The sequence below is a fragment of the Eulemur rufifrons genome, chromosome 3 (genome assembly GCF_041146395.1).
Source record: "Eulemur rufifrons isolate Redbay chromosome 3, OSU_ERuf_1, whole genome shotgun sequence".
In the NCBI taxonomy this organism is placed as follows: Eukaryota; Metazoa; Chordata; class Mammalia; order Primates; family Lemuridae; genus Eulemur; species Eulemur rufifrons.
The window spans coordinates 5,872,377-5,892,888 of NC_090985.1; the positions used below are offsets into that span (position 1 = coordinate 5,872,377).

Sequence of the window (20,512 nt, forward strand, 5' to 3'; positions counted from 1 at the left end):
GGAGTTGTGGGGATTTTTAGGTCTGACAGTAGAGGAGAAAGATGGCAAATACATATTTTTATATAGCACGTATGCTATCACCCTCCACTCTCATCCTCTGCAGACATCAACAATCAATCACACGGTTTTACTGCCGAGCCCAGATTCAGTTGCAGAATCCTGAACATTCCATTTTGGGCAGCTACTACCAACGGACCGGAGGAGCCCCTGCAATGCAGCCTACAAATGGCTGGATTCTTGGCCCCGCAGGCTGTTCCTCCCCGACTCAGTGCAGTGCACGTTGTGAGACACAAGGTCACAAGTTGGACCTGGTATCACTAGGCGGCCCCCACTGTGGAGGGAGGAAGCACTGTGTACCTGCGGCTTTGAAGGTTAAGTGGGCTGGATTTTGGTCGAAACCACAGGGCAGCCAAGGGCGTGCCAGGGTGGGATTGTGAGACCGGAGAGGCCTCGTTCCACTTGTCTGGATGTGAGGGCCTCTTGGAGGAGGTGATGCTGGCCGAAGGCAGGGGGAGAGGGCGGGGAGAATGGGTCCAGGTTGGGCCTAGGGATGTTGTAGATCAACGCCGCCCAGTCTTCCAGCTCACAAACCACTCTGCCTAGTTGAGACATATTCTAAAACCACCTGTACTCTTCCATAGCAATTATTTTTCCTTACATCTACTCCTCGTTTAAAATTAAATATATTTAGCCTGTTCCTAAAGGGAAGTCAAAGGTTTTAATGTACTTTTTTTTTTTTTTGAGACAGAGTCTTGCTCTGTCACCTCGGATAGAGTCTAGTGGCATCATCATAGTTCACTGCAACCTCAAATTCCTGGGCTCAGCTCCTGAGTAGCTGGGGCTACAGGTACTCGCCACCATGCCTGGCTAATTTTTTCTATTTTTGGTAGAGATGGGGTCTGGCTCCTGCTCAGGCTGGTGTCGAACTCCCGAGTTCAAGCGATCCTCCTGCCTCGGCCTCCCAGAGTGCTAGGATTGCAGGTGCGAGCCACCAGGCCCCGAGGAGAAAAGGATGCCCTCTGTACTTCTGACCACTGAGTTGGATGCCTCCCCGTGACATCCTGGCCTCTCTCTGGCCTCAGCCCTCTGGAAAACAGGCAGTGATTCTCAAACTGTGTTCCTTGGGTCCTGCAGGGGTTCCACAAACATTTCATTAAAAAATATTTTTTTTTAAACAAATAAGGGTGTACTATTTAAAAACTAATTTCAGTTATACACTATTGCTTTCTAATACTTATCTAAATAGATATGTAACTATAAAAATAAGAAATGTTCCTGTGTGTACTGCCCACGTGACCGCACGCAGGACTCTGGGAAGTACCGGAGGACAGAGCGGGAGGCGGGCAGGGCAGGCCGGGCCGGGGTGGGGGCCCCGCCAGCCAGCGCCGTGGCAGACAGCCTTACCTTGTGGGTGAGCGAGTGCTGCTTGAGGTGGTGGATCTGGCTGAACTCCATGCCGCATTCGGTGCACACGAAGGGCCGCACGTTCTGGTGCTTGAGCATGTGGTTCTGCAACTGGCTGCGGTAGTGGAAGGACTTGTCACACTCGAGGCACTGGTAGAGGGTGGGGCCCTGGTGGGAGGCCAGGTGGCGCTTGAGCTGGGTCAGGGTGGAGAAGTCCAGGCCGCACTCGACACAGACGTGGCAGCGGCCACTCTCGTGCTTCACTTCGTGGGCCTTGAGCTCGCTGGGGTAGGCAAAGCCACGGCCGCAGAAGTGGCAGCTGTAGGGCTTGACCTCCGAGTGCAGCAGCATGTGGCGCTTGAGGTGGCTGGTCTGCGTGAAGGCCTTGTGGCATACCTGGCACTTGTGGGGCCGGGTGCCCTGGTGCGTCAGCAGGTGAGTCTGCAGGTGGCTGGGCTGCTTGAAGAGCTTGCTGCAGTGCGGGCACGAGTGCGGCTTGATGCCGTTGTGGCCCAGGATGTGCGTCACCAGGTTGTACTTGGACGTGTACGACTTCTCGCACATGCGGCACTGCCAGCGCTTCTGGCGGTCGCCCGCCTCCACCAGGTAGGAGTCGTCAATCTGCACGTTGATGTCCAGCCGGTCCAGCTGGGCCTTCTTGTGGCGCTCCACTGTCGAGCCCGCCGCATCGGCCTCAAACTCACCGGCCTCCTGCCACACGAAGCCCTGCTCTGGCTTCACAGCCTCCGGGGACTCCATGCTGGGGGCCTCGGGGTCACTCAGAGGGGCCAGGTGGGGTGGCTCGAAACCACACTCAGCGGGCAAGGCCTCGGGCCCAGGCAGCGCCATGCTGGGCTCGGGGAAGCCATCCCGGGCCGGGTCTGGGAAGTGAGGGTCGTACGGGGCCACCTCCAACTCTGGCCTCGGCGTTCGGGGCAGGTGCCGGAGTGTCCGGGGCTTGCGGCTGAAGGCGCTGAGGTCGATCATCTTGACGGCGCTGCTCTGCACCAGGGCCTCGCAGGCACCGCTGGACACCTCGGCGGGGGCTTCCGTGGGGCCTGTATCCTTGTTGTCGCCAGACACGGAAACCTCATAGACCTCCTGCTCCTCTTCCTCCTCCACCTTCTCGAACTTGACCTTGGGCACCAGCCGCACTGGGGGCCGTGTCTTCCGCCGGGTGTGCTTTTCGAAGGCTGCCTCCACCTCCAGCACCTCCTCCTCCGCCGGCTCCTCCAGGGCCCGCCCATTGCAGGCCAGCTGGTAGACATCGGGGCCTGGTGGCCCAGGCTCCCCCATGGCCGTCCCTGACAGCTCAGGCCCCAGGTCCGGGTAGAAGGCCTCAGCGCTTATGGTGGCTCCAAAGAGCTCATTTTCCGAGACCAGGCCCAGCACGGCGGCCTGGGCCAAGGACAGCACCACCACAGCATCCGTCTGTGTCCCTGAGTCCATGAAGCCCTCCATCCCGCGGAGGCTGCTAGGAGGGCATCGCTGTGGAGGAAAAGCGAACGTTAACACTGTGGGCTCGACGCTGTGTGGACGGACAACAGACACACTGAGCGTAGACGAGGGCTTGGCTAATTTTGGGTGTGTCTGGCCCTGACGTCTTCCTATTCCTGCTTTGGGAACAGGGCACCCTTGTAATTACGGGGAGCAATGATATCCCTTGTGTATCTAACCATCCCTACCATCTCCCTGTGGGATCCTGGGGGAGCCCCGTGCCCGTGCTGGCCTGTCTTCCCCTCCGTAAAAGGGGAGGTCACATTTCCCTCCAGCTGTGTTCTATGGGTCCTTCAAGAATTCCTCAAAAATCTGATTCAAATGGCAGGAAGATTCTACTATTTTTACAAGAGTTTTAAAAGCCCACCTACTCGAATATAATAGGCACTGCCTTCCGACACACTCGGTAGCCCCCCTGGCTTTGTTGCCAAAATAATTAATTTTGCACAGACCTTAAGACTGTAGACGAGGTGTTAACTGTCACCACTTGTAACAACTTGGCTGCATGAATGAAGACACACACATACATATGGCACAAACAAGGCGACGCACAGAAACAAAGTAGGAGCCTAGGCCAGTCTCAGACATCGGCGGCCACCCGTCAGCCCCGATGCTGAATCTGTCTATCAAAACAGGTTATTGTTTTTCTTGATTAGCTAAACATCACACCTTTAAATGTCGAAACCTACACCGATAAAATACGGTTTTAATCTGCCTTATACATTGGCGTTCCATGTCAGATGTGACGCGAAGAAGGGGTCCTTGGCAGTGGCCGCGTTTGAGACGACTGAACTGATGCTCAAACCGGCTTCACAGTCACGGTCTCAGATCTGACGGGTTCTTCTAAACCACGGCCGTGTGCCACCTGCCCAGGTACAAACGCCAGCACAGCAGCTCCGCCTTCCTGGGGCTCTGGCGCGTCAGTGGGCCCGTGGGCACTCCGTGCAGCCAGGCGTCCCACGCACAGGCGCTCCCCCCCCCCCCCCCCGGGGCTGCCCTCTCCCTGGCCCTGCCGACTCCTGCTCCTCCCGCCCGGGGGTCTTCGCAGCTGTCCCCACCTGCCTCGGCACCCTCTTCAGGCTTTCCCGGGGCTATGGCACACCAAGTAATGGACCAGTGGCTGTGTGGTGGCCTCCTCCCGGGCCTCAGATAGTCACGTCGATGCCCCTTGCCCCAGCGCGGCTGCTGGCGCAGCGGAGGAAGGGGGCGGCGTGGCGGGCGACTCCTGCCTGCCCTGCCTCCTCCCGAGCGCCCTTCCTCAGGAAACCGGCTCCGGGCCTGGCGCCCCCTCCCCCAGCGCCCAGTGGAGCTTCCCCTTCCTGCGGCTAAAAATACCCCACACAGGAATTTAGCCTCCTCGAAACGGACACTAAAGATTCAACTGGGAAGCTTCTCGTGGGGCTCTTGTGGAAGGGATCAGATACAAGGAAGCGTCTGGTGGGGGGAGCCGGGATCCATCTGGAACAAGCTGGAGGGGCTGAACCTGTTTCAGAGTCACCCCTGCCCCCACGTCCAGCCCCTGGAAAGTGGACTTAACTAGCTTGTGTGCCTCTGTTTCTCCATGGAAAAAACGGGGATGAAAACACCTCCCCCACGGGAGGGGTGTGAGGACCAGAGGTCACGACGCAGGTGGAGGGGCTCGGTGCCAGCTGTGAGGCACCGCTATGAGGTGTCTGCCACAGCTCTGGGGGACCCTGTTCTGGAAAAAGCCACAGAGCCGAGAGATTTTTCTACTCTCGCTCCCCAATTCAGCACAGCTTAAGTGATTCTGAGGACAACCTCGGGGGACGCGGGACTCATTCATTCACTTGTGCAGCAAGTATCTGCCAAGTCCCTGCTACGGGTTGGGCCTGGAGACAGGGAGGGGAATGAGGCAGGGTCCCTGCCCCCACTGGGCCCGCAGGAGCCTGCTGTGCTCACCACGGCCAGCCCTGCCCACCAGCCGGGCAGCGTGGCTGCCTCCTGTCACAGCAGCCTGTCTCTGGTGGCACCTGGCAGCCCTCCCGTCTGCTGTGGATTTGAGCAAACAATGTGCTCAGCATTTTGCTAGACTTCCCCAAAGGCAGGGCCAGAGAAGGGGAGGAACTAATGGTCGGCAGTGATGCAGCCCACGCTCCACACTCGGCACCGGATCCGAGTTCAAATCCGGCTCTGCGTTTACTGTGACTTGGAACAACGCCGATCTCTACACAGGGGAAAGGGGTCCTGACTTACGGGGTGGGAAGGAGGTGAGAAGAGGATGTCAGTGTGGACGTCAGTTCCCTTCCCTCTCGTCCTCCGCGGCTCCAGTACCAGGCACCACCCTGCTCCTGGCAGCCTCAAGGCAGTGGGCACAAAGCAGTTACCATTGCTCTCGAGGCAGGGGACAGGAAAAACGCCAGCCAACAGCTGCCCATGGGAGCCGGAGCACAGGGCTGGTGTGGCTCCCTGCAGGGAGGGTAACCCCGTAACTGACCGTCCAAACTGGGGCCCCTTCTACAAGGGGTCACACCAGGATACCAGAGGCAAACCAGCCAGGTGTGCCCTTCCTACACAAACAGGTGGTTTTGACTAGAGAAAGTACATCTGTGTCAGAAGCCTGTGCCTGGCTGCAAAAGGGTCCTTGCTCCTGAGGGGTCTGTGCCCAGGCAGGGGCGGGGGACACAGAGAGGTGCCACCAGCTAACCACAAACCCGGAGGGAAGAGCCACAGCCTCTCACTGGAGAGTACTCACCAGGTCCCACGTGAGCCACTTAATCCTAAAACAACCCATGGGGCGTGGGGTGGGGCAACGTGCTCCCCACTTCACAGCCCAGAACACTGGGGCCCTGTCGATGGGGCGCAGCTGGGTCTGTCCCCTAGTCCGTAGGGCCCCACAGCCGGGCCCGTCTGGGCTCTATATCTCCCTCTCTGTTCCTGTGGCTGCGCAGCCTGGCAGCCTGGCGGGGGCATCACGTCTGAGCCTGGCCTCCTCAGCTCTCAGGAACTGCCCTGGGACACCAGGGGCCAGCAGGGGCACATGGGCAAGCCCCGGGCAAACTGCCTCTTCCTGGGGTCTCTACTTTGGCCGGAAGTCTCCACTGAGCCACCAACCCCTGGCCAGTCTTCTGTGCTGGACCGGACAGCTGCCTGAGCAGAACACACACCACCCTGCGAGTGCCGTGTGCTGGGGCCCTCGGGGCGGGCCGGGCCCTGCGCCTGTGTTGTCCTGTTCCCTGGGGCTGCCGGGCAGGCTGTGCGCCTGTGCGGGTGCAGGAGGGGCTCTGCTGAGACAGAGGCTGAGGGAAAGACAGAGGGAATCCAATTTCCCTGCATGTCGCATGTGTGTGCTGCCTGCCTGTCATTCACAGGAATGAGGACTGGGGAGCGGGGACTGGGTGACCTATCGCTATGTCCCCTCCTCCTGGCCTAGCTTCTGGTTCACGTCTCACGCCCTGTGCTTCCCCCTCACCGGCTCCAGCCTTTCCGTTTTCATGCCCTGGCACAGAGCTGCCCAGGGCAGGCGAGCCTGCCAGGCGAGCGTCACCTGTGTACCGGGGCTGCCTCCCCACCCACCCCAAGGCCAAGGCCCCTCTGTCCTCTGCCTGGGGCCCCCGGTGGCACCTCTCTTCTCAGGGCAGGGCCTCTCCTCACCACTTGTGCTGAGGACTCAGAACAAAAGCTCTCCCTGATGTCCAAGAGAAAGGGGAGCTCAGACTGTCCCTGGCTAGTGGCATGAGGGGCACACACTGGCTGGGATGCAGCTGGGCCGCCTACCCCGGCACGCTGGGTTCCCAAGGTGGGCAGAAAGTAGACGCTGAAGGCAGAGAAAGAGAGAAATAGATTAGCTGCCTGATTGCAGTTGTGCTGGGAGTGGGGGAGGGAGGCAGAGAGAGGGAGGGAGAGAAAAGAAAAGAAAAGAGTGGGAAGTGGGGGCAGAGGAGGAGCCAGAGGGAGGGGAGGGAGGGGAGAAAGGGCTGCGCAGGCCAAGAAACAAAGGCAGGGGAGGGGGAGGGGTGTGGAGGGGGAGGGGTGGCAGTGACACCGGAAGCCTGGACTGCCCTGTTTCCCAGGGCTCAGCACCACCCACGCCAGGGCCTGAGGGCCAAGCCAGCCCCAGCGAGGGAACCGAGGGAAGCGGGTGTCAACCTAAGGCCTGGCAGGGGACCTTCCCTCCCCACAAGGACCCAGGCCCCCAGAGCCTCTCTGTCACTTCATCTGTGACTCTGCCTTCTCCTCCATTGCACTAGGGTTCCTGGAAACACTGGGCAAGTCACCTGACTCTGTTTCCCTATCTGTCAAATGGGCACGAGATCCTATTTGGAACCTGGATGTGGGGGACCTCTTGGCCTACCTGCCTGTCACCAGGGTCCCTCTCCAAGATGTGACAGCACCTCTTCTCTTCCCACACTACTCCAAGTGCTCCTTTCCGCACATCAAGACCCCCTCGTACCCCTGCTCTGGGGCAGGGGTGGGTTGGGCAGGACCAGGGTGGCTGGCAGAGCGTGGGTGAAGGCCCCAAGGCCCAGGCTGGCTCGAGGCTGGTGGGATGGGGCCATTCTTTGACTAACTCCCACCACCAGGGAGACCATCTCAAAACCCAGCTGAAGACAGAGGAGTGCTCTGGGGCTTCTGTCAGCCCAGGCTTGGGATGTCACCAAGCACCTGCAATCAATGTGGTTTGATGACTATTTCCGGAGGGCAGTAGGTCCCCGCTCCCTGACACAGCCTCAGCAGTGCCCTGTGCTTATGCTGGAAGGACAGGTTTGCCCGTTGGCCCCTTCATCGTGGCCTCGAATCACCAGGTGGCTCAGAGGCTGCGGCCTCCAGGCCTGCCACTGAACCTCCGACTCAGCGCACATTTACTGGGCACCTACTACGTCCTGGCACTGCTCTCGGTCTTGGGGATGAAGTAGGGAGCAAATCACAGTTCTCACTGTCGGGGCGCTGAGCTGCAGGAGCTCAGTCCACAGCACCAGGATCTCCGGGAGCAGGACGGGTGGGGTGGGGGCAGGGCCCTCCAGAGCAGCAGGGGGGCCTCACTCCCAGGTCTGGCATTCAAGCCCTCCGGGATGGGGCTCTGGGCCCTTTGCCCCTGGGAGCCCAGGCCCCTGGGGCCGGAGAGGCTGACCTGGAGTGGGCAGGACAGGCGGCCGGGAGGGGAAGAGGAAGTTCCAGGTGGGTACACGGCTGTTAAAAACACCCATGGGACTTCACCTCCTAGCGAAACCAGCCTGTGTCCCCTGCTGTCCTCACAGTAGGCTTAAGGTAAACTCTGCTCACATCTCCAGAAAGGAAGAGGAAGCGAAAGCTGGGAGGCTTGTGCAAACCCGGGGCTCCTTGCCACTGTCTGGCTTCTGCCCGGCCCACAAGGCCCCAGCAGAGGCCCAGCGGCGTGGGGGTGGGGCGGCCAAGGGGGAAGTGTGCGAGTCACTTCCTTACTGGATTCTCTTTCTGCCTCGGCTTCCCCTTTTCTCTGTGGACAGGTTCACCGACCCCACTTCCAGGAGTCAGGGTGTCTGAGTCACTGACACGGGGCCACCGATCCACAAATCACACTAGGGCCTGAGAATCCCCATTTCCAGACCTCATCACAGGTCAGGAAACTGAGGCCCGGGGAGAGGAAGGGACTGGTCTGAGGTCACACAGTGAGACGCTGGGGAAGCAAAGACTAGGACTAGAATGCAGATCCCCAGCCCGGAAACCCACCTGCAGCCGTGTGGCCTACAGGATGAAGTTCCTATGCCTTACTTTGCTGCCCAAGGCTGTGCCCAGTCAGCTCCACTGCTGCTCTGGCCCTCACGCTCCGATGTTTCCTACCCCAGGGCCTTTGCACAGGCTGACTCCTCTACGGGGACGCCCTTCCCTCACACTGGGTGAATTTCCTCTCATCCTTTAGGATTTAGAACAGGCACCGCCTCCCAGGAAGTGCTCTGCGGCAGGACAAAGCCCTCTTCCCGGGCCAGAGAACATCCCTGTGATGGTTAATCGCAGCAGCTAAGCTACAGCGCCCAGCTTTTTGGTCAAAACACTAATGTAGATGTTGCCGGGAAGGAAGGGACCTTGTAGAGCCCAGGCCCAGGTCATTAACGTTTACAATCAGTTGACGTAAAAAAGCAAATAGCCATCCTTAATAAGAGTGGGCCTCGTCCAATCCAATGAAGGCCTTAAGAGCAAACATCGAGGTTTCTCAGGGAAAGAATTCTGCCTCCAGACTGCAACATACAAATCCTGCCTAAGTTTCCAGCCTGCCCTGCAGAGTTTGGACTTATCAGCCCCCACAATTGCTCGAGCCAATTCCTTAAAATAAATCTCTGTGTATATACACTGTATATCCTATCGGGTCTGTTTCCCCGAGAACCCTGCCCAGCACAATGACGCTGATTCACAGTTGTGTGTGTTCACAGCACCCGAGGGCACAGTGACTGCAGGAGGCAGAGGAGCACAGCAGGGGAGTGTCCTGAGAGGGACACCAGGGCGGGGAGAAGGTGGAGGGAAGGACGCAACAGCCACCAAGGGACCAAGGATGAAGGAATGAACACGACCTAGAGGGAAACCCTTGCAGGAGAGTCCTACCCCCTGACACGCCTCCTCCCCAGGGCTGGCCTCCAGGCTGCACAGAGAAGGGCCCTATTTTGCTTGGGCTCTTTCCTGCCTGACACCCTCACAGGCGAGACAGACCCTCCCCCAGACTGTGACAGCAAGGCCTATTCCGAAAGCCCTTGCTCTCCTGGTCCCCCAGGCCCGGGGACACCCATACCTGTCCTGTTTCTGCGGGCTAAGGAGGGCCTGGCTGCTACGGAGTGAGGCTCTCCCTCTTCCAAGAGGTCACAGGGACCTTGAAATCGAAGGAAACGAGGACCGGGGCGACAGGCACAATCTTGGGCCCACTGTATCCGCGTGACTCCTCAGGCTCAAACACTTCCCAGGGCAGAGACCCTGGGTCCACGGAGCTCCAGAACTGGCGTCGTTTGATGAGAGTACCAACACCTGGGCCTCACGTCATACAGTTAAACCAGAATCTCTAGGTTCAGGGCCAAGACGTGTTTTTTTCTAAAAGTTCCTCAAGTGATTCTGATTCTACAAATGAACTAGCAAGAGCGGATGAGCACTCTGAAAGTGGCCCGGCCTTGCCGGCTGAATTCTGTAGGGTGCCCTCCCACCCCAGCCGCCTCCTTCCTCGCCCTCCCCTAAGGGCAGCTGCCCCGCTCCCCGACAGCCCCACCACCATCGGGGCTGCATCCAGGGCGGCTCATACGGACCCTGAGCCCAGACCTTCATCCCGTCCCTGCAGTTTCCTCGCTTGGAAACGTGGGTGTGCGTCAAGCCTCACGGCATCAACCACTGGACCCGATGCACCGAGAATACATGAAAGCCTGCCATGGGGCGGGGCCAAAACACGAAGGGCAGTGACCCCGAGCAAGTGGGGTGGGGCTGGGGGTGTTTGAGGAGAGCTCAAGGGAGAGCCAGTCCCAGACAGCTACCTGGGTCTCCTCCCCTAGCCTGGGGCAATCTCACTGGCAATCACCCCCACTTTGCCCAGAGGTAAGCTGGGTAGGTCTCTGACTCTTGTAGCAATGAGCCTGCCTAAAGTGACAGGCGTCCGCTGCACACATTACTATGCGCAAACGCTGAGCCGCCTGCAGAGCTGCACAAAAAGCACATGGTAGCTTCCCGTGACGCTAAGTACAGGGGTCATGTGCGGCCTATGATCTGAAGTCACCAGGCTCCCAAAGCCACGGGCCCGGATCCTCCCACCCAACGGCTCACAGGCCCACTGAAGGACGCCCTGGTTTCTTTACTGCAAAGGAGGAACGCTTGGCTCTCCCACGGCAGGACAGTGGCCTCGATGAGGACTCTTTGCCTCAGCCACTTTGGCTGTGTACCCTCAAGGCTGGTCTTGGAACCTTCACTGGCAGGGCTGGAAGGAACTTGGGGACTGTCCTGTCCAAGGCTGTCATTTTACAGATGTGGAAACTGAGGCCCCAAGGCCTCCACCCCACAATGGGGACTAACGAAGGCGCTCTAGATTCCTAGTGTGTTTCTTCCATCCATGTCACTCACTACGGCCAACCCCCCCCACCCCCGCAGGCTCCCCCATGGGTGTTTGCCTTCCACGGCCTGGGCGCTGTGAGGGTGGGCCTGGGGGACAGGGCTCAAGGGATTTCCATTATTCAACCCACCTGCAGGCAGTACTTTGAGCTCTCAAGAGTTCTGCCACAGGCCAGGCGGGCATGGTGGTGCACACCTGTAGTCCCAGCACTCTGGGAGGCTGAGGCAGGAGGATCGCTTGAGCCCAGGAGTTTGAGGTTGCTGTGGGCTAGGCTGACGCCTCGGCACTCTAGCCCGGGCAACAGAGCGAGACTCTGTCTCACAAAAAAGCTGCCACAGGCCACAGAGCTGTCCCTTGCCTTCAAACGCTAACACAGCTGGTCAAAGCCGGTCAAGGGAGGGAGAACCGAAACAAGCCTTGTGCTCCCAGCAATCTGTCACGACATCCCATCGTGCTCAAAATCCCACAGTCACTTCCCACAGCTCTTGGAATCCAGCCCAAACACCTCCCCAAGGGCCTCTACGAACGTGCCTGGCCCGTCCCTGCCTCTGTGGCAGTTCACAGTGTGAGCTGTGCCCTCCCTCCGGGCCGCAGCCCCCGGCCCCGGCCACTGTCTTTAAGGGCCCTTGCCCGCCCAGGGCTCTTCACGTGCGGAGCCGTGTCCGGGCTGCCCTTCCTCACCCCCCTCCCTAGGCTCCCAACCCAGCATCGCATCCTCAGGACGCCTTCCCCGGCCCCTCAACCAGGCCTGGTCCCCCAACTTCTGAGTGGTTTCACGTTTGATATGTTTCCTTCTGGACCTCACCATAATTTTTAATGACTTGCTTCCTATCTGGCGTCCCAGCTACAGCACAGGCCTCCCAGGGCAGAGGCCTTGTCTGTCTGCTCGCCATGGCACCCCGGCGGAACACAGGTGTAGGGCGAGTCGCTGCCCTTTTGAGAGTACCCATATTCAAGTGCAAGGGTAAAGAAGGGGCCCCTTGCTGCACCCAGCTTTGGAAAGCAGCCAGAGGGAACCCCGCCCCGCCTGGACTTCCTCTCCCTGAGCTTCAGGGCCAGTCCCTGTTCCCAGGGGCGGGACAGCAGGCCTCATGTTTCTGGAAGGCTCTGCGTCTTTCCTCCAATTCCAGAAGCAAAAATGCACACCTGTCTCCCAACCAAATACACGGTGCTGGGCTTAAAGATCACCAGCTGAACGAAACAGGGAAAAACTAACAAAACTTGGGCTTACAAGTTCAAGGGACAAAGACAAGAATCACAACGAAGGGATGACGCGAGCGTCTGCTGGGCTTGAACCATGTCAGCCTGTGACGAGCACACGCTGTTTCTAGACCTCTGGGCAGTCCTGTGGGTGGGGAGCACCATGTCCACGTCACAGGTGTGGGAACCGAGGCAGTCCCTGCAGGCAGGGTGGAACCGGCCGAGCTGGGTGTGCCCAGGGCCAAGGCCCAGCCCTCGGCACCCCGTTGGCTCCTGGTGGGGACCGGCTTTCTGGGTCGTGTCTGCCTCCCCTGCCAACCCCAGTCCTCCCACACTGGGGCCTGATTCAACCCAGGAGGCCTCATGGTTTCCCCCACTCCCCGCCACAGACCCTCCTGCACCAAGCCCTCCGCCTTCTCCATCCCGTCTTCCTCTCTCTCCATTCCTCCCCTCCTTCCGTTTCCGTGGCAACCTCATCCTCCGCTCTGCCACTCGGTCCTGCGTCCCCATCTCGTCTTTTTCTCTCCTCTTTCATCTCTCCCTCATCACGGGGTACGGTCCAAATCCCCCCTGTCCTTTGCGTCTGCTCTCTCGCTCCCTTTTACTCCCCTTTTATCTCCTTCACTGTTCTCTTGTCATCTCAGGGCGACTTTTATTTATCTCTTGCTTAAAAATAAAAAGGAAAGGAAGGAAGGAAGGAGGGAAAAAGAAACCCCGTTCCATCAGCCCCGGCTTCTCCAGTTCAGCCCCGGGCTTGTTTCTCTAGGGTCACCTCTGGGGGTCAGACTCCCCACAGCTGGCGGGAGGACGAAAGCCCCAGAAGGGACCCCCGCCACAGTGAAGGCTCTCCACTGACTGCACCTGTGGGAGGAAGGGAGACGACACATGGCTGGGAGGTGTCCGGGCCGAGGGCTCCCTGGGGGTGGCGCCCTAGCGAGCCTGGCCCTGCTTCCCTGAGGCCGGGGCGGAGCAAGGTAGGGCCTAGAGCACAGGGTAAGCCAGGCGCAGAAACCCCCCACGACCTGCCCGTGGCACGAATTCCCTGCTGTCCCGGGAACCCCAAGCATACGGGCCCCACGCTGCCGCCTCCGGGCCCCGCCTGGCCTCGAGTGACTGAGACCCGGGCCGGGCCCGACACTCGGCAGATGCTCAGAGTGCCCGGCTCCCCCACTCTAAGCGGGACGGTGAGATTCCTCAAAATTCACTCTTTACTGTGTTCCCAAATTGCCTCTGAGAAAAGGACTCGCCCACCCATGGGCTCTCCCACCCGTGTCTCTGCGCCCGGAGTTTAAGGTGGAACTAAGGGCTGTCAGCTATTTCTCACTCATTTGCAGCCGCTATTTCCTGAGCTCACATTACAGACATGTCACGACATGGTACAGGCTGTCCCGGGGAGACGGGCATTTTTATTTTCATTTTACAGATGAATAAACTGAGGCTCGGAGACGCTGTTATTTGTGCCAGCCACACAGGGAGAGAGGAGGCAGGACTTGGGCCGACGGTGACTACATTCATGCTCCTCCCCAAGCGCCGCTCCGCCCTGCGTTCCCAGGAGGAGTCCAGTCGCATCAACCCCTGGCCCGGCCTCCTCCTGGCTTCGTCGTTGCTGTGTTTAATCCGGAGTGATCAGAAATGACAGGAGAAACAAAGGTCCAGGAACAGAGATTTCACACAGAAAACAAAGCCAGCCGGTTGTGGCTGTGGCCCCAGCGTTGCAAAGCGACAGAGAGCAGGCGGGCTGGCGGAGAAGGGTATCGAGCCCCCTGGGAAATGACAGTCGCACGGGGAAGTAGACAGGCCCTGGGTCTGCAGGAGCCCCATGGCTGTGTAAGCACCTCGCTGTGGTTGACAAGGGCTGCCGTGCCAGGGAGGAGGCCACCGTGCTGGTGGCCCCTGAGCCCAAGGGCCTAGCTGGAGTAGCTGCCCAGCCTGCCTGGTCGGGTGCAGCGGGCAAGGCCCGGCCCCAGGACGCAGCAATTCCCAGGGCAGGGACCCAGAGAGGTGCCAGTGACAGCCCTCAGGGACCCCAGGAGGGAGCCACGGGAAGCAGCAGGGGTGAGGAACCGGGAGGGACAGCGCTCGCTCGCTCTGTAGAGGGCAGGAGGGAGGAAAGCGAGGCTCCCAGTCCGGCAGGCCTAGGCCTGTCCTCCAGCCCCAGCATTGGCACTCGGGAGCTGTGGGTCCTTGGGCAAGGCTCTCAGCCTCCCTGGGATTTGGTTTCCTGGTCTGTGATGGGGCAAGTGACAGGGTTTAAGACACACTGGCCCTTCCTTTAGGTCAGGCGCTGTCTGATGAGCTCATGTACATTAAGCAAGGAATCTTGACAACAAGACTCACAGAGGGGGAAACCGAGGCACAGAGGAGTGGAGTGACTCCTGCCCAAGGTCACCAGATGCACAGAGGGTAAGTGGAGGTCGGGGCTGGGATGCTTTCGTGGTAAAGGAGACGAGGGAACCACGTGTTCGACAGCGAGGCGGGTGCACGGTCAGGGCTCAGTTAAAGCGAGCCACTCGCCCTGGCCGCTGTTCCCGCTACCATCCACTCCAGGCTGGCGCTGGGTGCTGGCGGGGCACAAACACCCCCAGCCTCAGGGACCTCACAATTTGGCTGGAGACAAGATTAAGAACTGTGAAATAGCAGCACAACATATCAGACAGGAAATAAACACTCAATGTGTGGGGTGTCACAAAAGGACAAAATAACTTTGCTTTTTTTCCTTTTAACTTAAGGGACCAGGAATGTTCTTCCACGTAAACTGGCACTTTGGGAGGCAAGAGACTCGGAGCACAGGCTGCAGGGTCAGACGTGCCTCAGTCTCCTCATCTGCGGCATGGGACAGCGTTCCCGCTTCCCAGAGTCATTAGGGTTAACTGAGCCCATCAGGAGCCAGGTGACTGTGGTGTTGGTTACACAAAGGTTGAGTGGAGGGGTCGGGGGAGGCCCAGAGGAGGGAGAAGCTGGTTAGGATCCCCCTGCCAAGAGATGCAGTGAGACAGGCCGAGGGCCTGCCCGGGCTGCAGGGACTGGGTGGAGAAGAGAGGGGAGAGGACGGAAGAGCAGTGGGCAGAGAAGATGCTGAGAGAGGGATGATGACAGGCCAGCGAGGGCTGTGGCCGGGTGCGAGCGCTCTCCCTCCCCAGGCGCCAGCGTGATTGCTCCCAGGGCCTCCATCCCAGCAGAGCCCTGGCAGTGGCTCCCTCCCGAAGCCAGTGCTGTAATCAACATTTATTTTGCAGTCACCCACACACCCAACTTGAGTACGGATTTATGCCAGGAGAGGAGTAGAAAATGCCTGTCTCATTCACGTAATGCCTCCATGCATCTCCTGCGGGGAGGCCAGCTGGGGAAACATTGCAGCAGAGAGTGTACACACGCAGGCATCAGACAGGCCCCGGCCACACAGGCTGTAATCAGCGGCGAGCAAATCCATGCCTTCCTCAGTCACCTAACTCGGATGCTTTGGTGTGGCAGGCGAGGGGCGGGACCGTGCAGGGGTGGAGGCCTGGGTACGTACACTTGACCCCACAGTCTAGCTGGGCAGGGCAGATGCACTTGTGAGACAAGAGGTTCCGAGAAGGCAGGAGGAGGAGGAGGAGGAGGGGGAGGGGGAGGAGGAGGGGGAGGGGGAGGAGGAGGGGGAGGAGGAGGAGGGGGAGGAGGAGGAGGGGGAGGAGGAGGAGGGGGAGGAGGGGGAGGCTGGAGCTACATGGTGGGCATCCCAGCCATACACTGCTGCGTCTACACATCACCGGGAGCTACCAGAGGAGGAGGCAAAGGTGGCCTGTCACTGCAGATGGCTGCAGGCTGGACCAGGGGCGGGAAGAGGGCCCCAGGGCAGTGAGGCCTGCGCAGGACAGACAGAATAGGGCCTCATGGGCAGGGCCCTGGACATCAGAAGGGAAGGTGCCTAAGGTGGCCAGCGAGGCCCAGAGCAGGAAGTGGTTTCCTCTTCAATCTGGATCACAGAGGATGACATTTAGAGCTTTAGAAGACCTGTCTACAAGGCGGAGGGCTCCGGGCCATACGCCCTCAGATGCTGAAATTCAGGTGTAGGTCTGTGACCCACGGGCCAAAGTGATTGTAGCGGAGGTGACTGTCATGCAACAAGCGAGGCCCGGCTGTTTCCTCGCTCTCCCGGCTGTGGGGGCTGCCTGTGGGTGGAGGCCCCCGAGGCAGGCCACGGGGTGCAGGGTGGGGTCCCTCGGCTACAGGGGGCCTAGAGCCAGCTTGGACACTTCCTGGCTGTACGGCTCGGGCAAGTTGCTTCATCTCTCAGAGCCTCGGTTTTCTCAACTGCAAAGTGGGGAAAACAGCGGCCTCTCCCACAGGATGGTGGCGAGGGTTAAATAAGGTCATGCAAATGACTGTGCCTGGTGTTGGGGGGCTGGCATTTGATAAATGGTCATTTATAGCTTTTACCGCTGCAATGTAAGTACACGCACAATATGAATCACCCAGGACCCCAAAATATTTGGCACATTCTTACTATCACTAAGAATACCCAAAACCCATGAAGGAGTGGTGAGAGGAGGAACACCTGGAAAAAGCAACCAAATCAGGTGCCAGGAAGGACAGAGATGTTGGAAATGAGCCTGGTCTCATGGAAGGTTCTAGCTCAAGTTCTCGGTCCACATGGGCACTCCTGACCCCAGTGGCTGTGGGGCCCCAGGACCCAGAAGGGGCCCCTGGAGAGGTGGGAAGGTGTCTTCTGTGGGCCTCTAGAAGGCTCGTCACGGATACTGCTTCTTTTCTGAAATTTTACAACTCATCCAGGCAGCTCAAAAGATCACATTCCTAAATGAATTACAAAACCCAACTCTCCTCACCAGAGTGTAGATGTCGCTCTACGGATCACACCCAGGCCAGCCGGGATGGCCCACCCCTCCGCGGGCACAGCCCAGATGGATCACAGGGGAATGGCGGGGCCTGAGAATGAGACCCCCCCTGTGCCAGCCCCGGCCCCTGAAACCAAAGCGCCCAGGAAGCGTCACGTGTGAAAGCCACCCACACGCACACATGGGGCTGAGGCCCCCTCGGCAACAGGAGGCAGGGGTCACCCTCCTGGCCGCTCCGCAGCAGGGACAGGGGCGGTGTGCTGGCTGAGGAGCACGCAGGAGCTGCCTCCTCGAGGCTTAGCGGATTCCCTCCTTGAACGTCCCCAGCTCTGGGTGCCAAACTGCAGGCGGAAACCCAAGTTCTTCCAGGACTCAGAGAGACAGGCTGGGCAGGGCAGCGAGCATGCCTGTTCACACGGGCACAGCCCCCTGCAGTGTTCAAAGCCCTTCCCAGGCATGAAGTCACAGGGTCCTCCTGCCAGGATCTGCACTGGAAGCTGCACGGCAGCACCTGTGTGGGCTCCCATTCCTGACGCAAATCCCGATGTCGGCGCACTGGCTGGCTGCCCTCACAGCCACAGCGCCGGCTGGGCCAACTCTAAGCACGCGGCCTCATTTAGTCCTGACCACAGGCGGTGGGTGGTGGTGGTACCCTCACCCGTTTTACAAATACGGGAACTGAGGCACGGAAAGGTTAAGAACGGCTTTAGAGCATGAGGCACGGTCCCCAAGCTCTTTGTGACTGATCCAGAGAGATGAGGGTAGCCTTAGAAACTCGCATACCAATTTGACAATGCTGTGACATCCAAGCACGGCTGACAAAGCATCGGTCTATGAGGCTCAGAAATAATCGTCATTTTAAAAACAGGTTGCGAAGCACTGGTTTAGGGTCCAGACTCTGGAGTCTGAAGGCCTGAGTTCACATCCTCTGCTACTTGCCAGCGCGACTGTGCTTACTCAAGTGGGGTGGCGCCGAGAGCACCTGCCTTACCAGTTAAAATATGTAAAGTGCTGAGAGCAGAGCCTGGCACACCCAGAGTGTTGGCACCTATTATTAGCATCCAGCAACTGCCTGGGGCCACACAGCAGTTCCCGGAGTAGCTGGACTCCTTGATGCCAACTCTTAAAGGGGGACTGACTGCTAGGTCCCCTGCCACCGGGAACCGTGTCTGCCTCTAGAGCTTGTTGGCAAACGCAGAACCTCGCCCCCCTGCTCCCCTTCCATCTCCAGGCCAGGGGGGCAGTGGGTGGGGGCCTTAATGGACGTAAGGAGGGGTTCCTGCCCAGACCAGAAAAACCTGATGGCCAGCCAGGCCCGCCCCGGCAGGCCCTGGGTTGCCAGGGTGTCCTGAGAAGCAGGTAGACCAGGAGGAGCAGTGGTGGCCTCTCCCCAGCCCCTGGCCTAGTGGCCCCAGTCTCAGATCTCCATTCAGAGACACAGTGTGGGGGTTGGAGGGTACCTGCCCTCCAGCCATCTCTACCCCCTCCTGGAGCACAAATACCCAATGTCCCTAGATAAGCACACTCCCTGCTACCTTTACCCACAGCTCACCTTGACTCGGTCACCCAGACTGAGAGGGAGGACACAGCCTTCCTTCCAACCCTTTTGAGCCCCAGACCTGGGAAGCGTGTGTCAGCCACCGACTTGCGCACAGTAGGGGCGCAGCGCGTGCCATGGGGGTTCAGATCCACCTTCCTCGTTTCAGAATTTGACTGACATTCTGCTTCCACAGATGAGCCTGCTCATTGTCCCCGAGCCCTGTACCCACCAAGCTGCCTCCCATCTGTGTGTCTGGCTTGGTAGCCGCCCCGTCCTGCTCCTGTCACCCCGTACCTGGCACCGACTTGTCTCTCTACCTTCCTCCACCGGCCACAGTCTTCCTTGGGGAGGACGGGGGCGGGGCTGGGGGCCTCTCCCTGCACTAGGCATTGCAGTTCACACAGCAGTTGGCTGGGCGCCGCACTGGGTCTATTCTCTATCTGCTAACGACAAGTGCAATTCACAGACACTTACTTAGTGCCCACTACGGGCCAGGCACTGTGCTGGGTGCAGAGGAGGAAGGACACACAGGGCTTTTGTCCTGGGGGGGCTCTTGCCGGCTTGGACGTCCGGGCCTGGGGGCTTGTGCCTGCACATGCCCACCTGGAGCCCTCGTCTCCTGCCACCCGAGCCACTCGAATCCCAGGGCTCCTTCCTGGAGGCTGCTTCCTCCTGCAGAGATCCCTGTGTCCCTTGGTGACCCTGGCTAGACTGAGGCCCCCACGTGCTTTCTCCCCTGTGGCTCTGGGGGACCCAGAGTATGCAGACCGGGCCCTTTCTCCTGTGCTCTGAGGAGGTGCCCAGGGTCTTTCAGATCTGCAGCCCAAGGCCCTCCCACCATCGGGAAGAAATGTGCCCCAGACATGCAGACAGGCTCCTCTTGGAGAGACCCCTTCCCTCTCGGGCCTCCGGCTCAAGGCCCTCGCGCACGCCCAGTGTCCTCGCCTGCACCCCAGCCCACGCAGCCCCGGCAATGCCCCACTTCTCATCTTCTCTCCCCCGCCCAGCGGGGTCAGGTCCAGATCCACCATAGCCTCCTTGACCCCTGCTCTATGACATCTGTCCCCTCTGCCGGAGCTGAACTGTCCCCTGGAAGGTCGTAGCCCTTAGCCAAACACAGAGGTTTGCGCTGGGCTCCTCCTACCTGGCAGCAGCCCCGCTGCCCCTCCCCCGGCCCACATACCCGCCACCCTCTACCTCCGCCCACTCCTCTGCCTGCTGTGTGCCCGTGGCCACCGGGCTCGGGCTCTGGCCTGCCTGCTCATCCTGCATGGGCTCCCACAGAGAAACAACCTCTCGGGGCGTCCACTCCCACCCCGGTGCTGACGTCACCAGAGCTGCCTTCCTGCCCCAGCCGCACCACAGTTCACAGCAAACCTATCAATCTTCGCCCATCTCAACTCCAAATCATTCACATCCTTGCAGCCATCTGCCACTCCCAGCTTCCTTCTTTCTGCTGCTCCAGTTTCCTGGGCTCAAAACTCTGGAGGTCACTTCTGAGTGACTTTTCTGCCTGGTAAACACGGACGGCACGCCACTCTCAGACAAAGGAATTTAGAGACAGGAAGACAACACAGTCCCTGCCTTCAAGGGGCCACAGTAAGTGGACGATTACCTTAATGAGATGGTAGCTACAACATAAGAGTTTCAGAAGTATATAAAAGGAGGTGTGATTAACTCTACGTGGGGGAATCAAAAGGGGTAGCAGTGCCTGAGCAGGGTTTTGTAGGCTGTGTAGGAGTTCGTCAGGTAGGTTAACAAGAGCGGAAGGGCATTCCAGGGGAAGGAGAGCAGCAACTATAAGGTATGGAAGTGTGATGCAGCCCAGGGGTTTGAACCGCAGCCTACACATGTATAAACACACTTTGAGAGTCGTCAGGGCCACCAAGTACCACTCAGACCACAGGCAGTGGTTGCCCCTGGGGCTGTACAAGGTGGTGGCCCTGCCTGTGGTCCTATCCACTGACCCGTGCACACAGGCGAGGAGCCACTGCCCAAAAGATAAAGTAAATGTGCTCACCAGGC

General features: G+C 59.3%; 1 protein-coding gene across 1 annotated transcript in view; it reads right to left on the minus strand.

The window, feature by feature from the left end:
- Positions 1-20,512, minus strand: part of ZNF710 (zinc finger protein 710) — a 67,793-nt gene that overhangs the window by 8,897 nt on the left and 38,384 nt on the right. The window contains exon 2 of the mRNA XM_069465716.1: positions 1,405-2,892. Coding sequence (XP_069321817.1) covers positions 1,405-2,865 — 1,461 coding nt within the window. The 5' untranslated portion in view covers positions 2,866-2,892. The remainder of the gene's footprint in view (positions 1-1,404; positions 2,893-20,512) is intronic.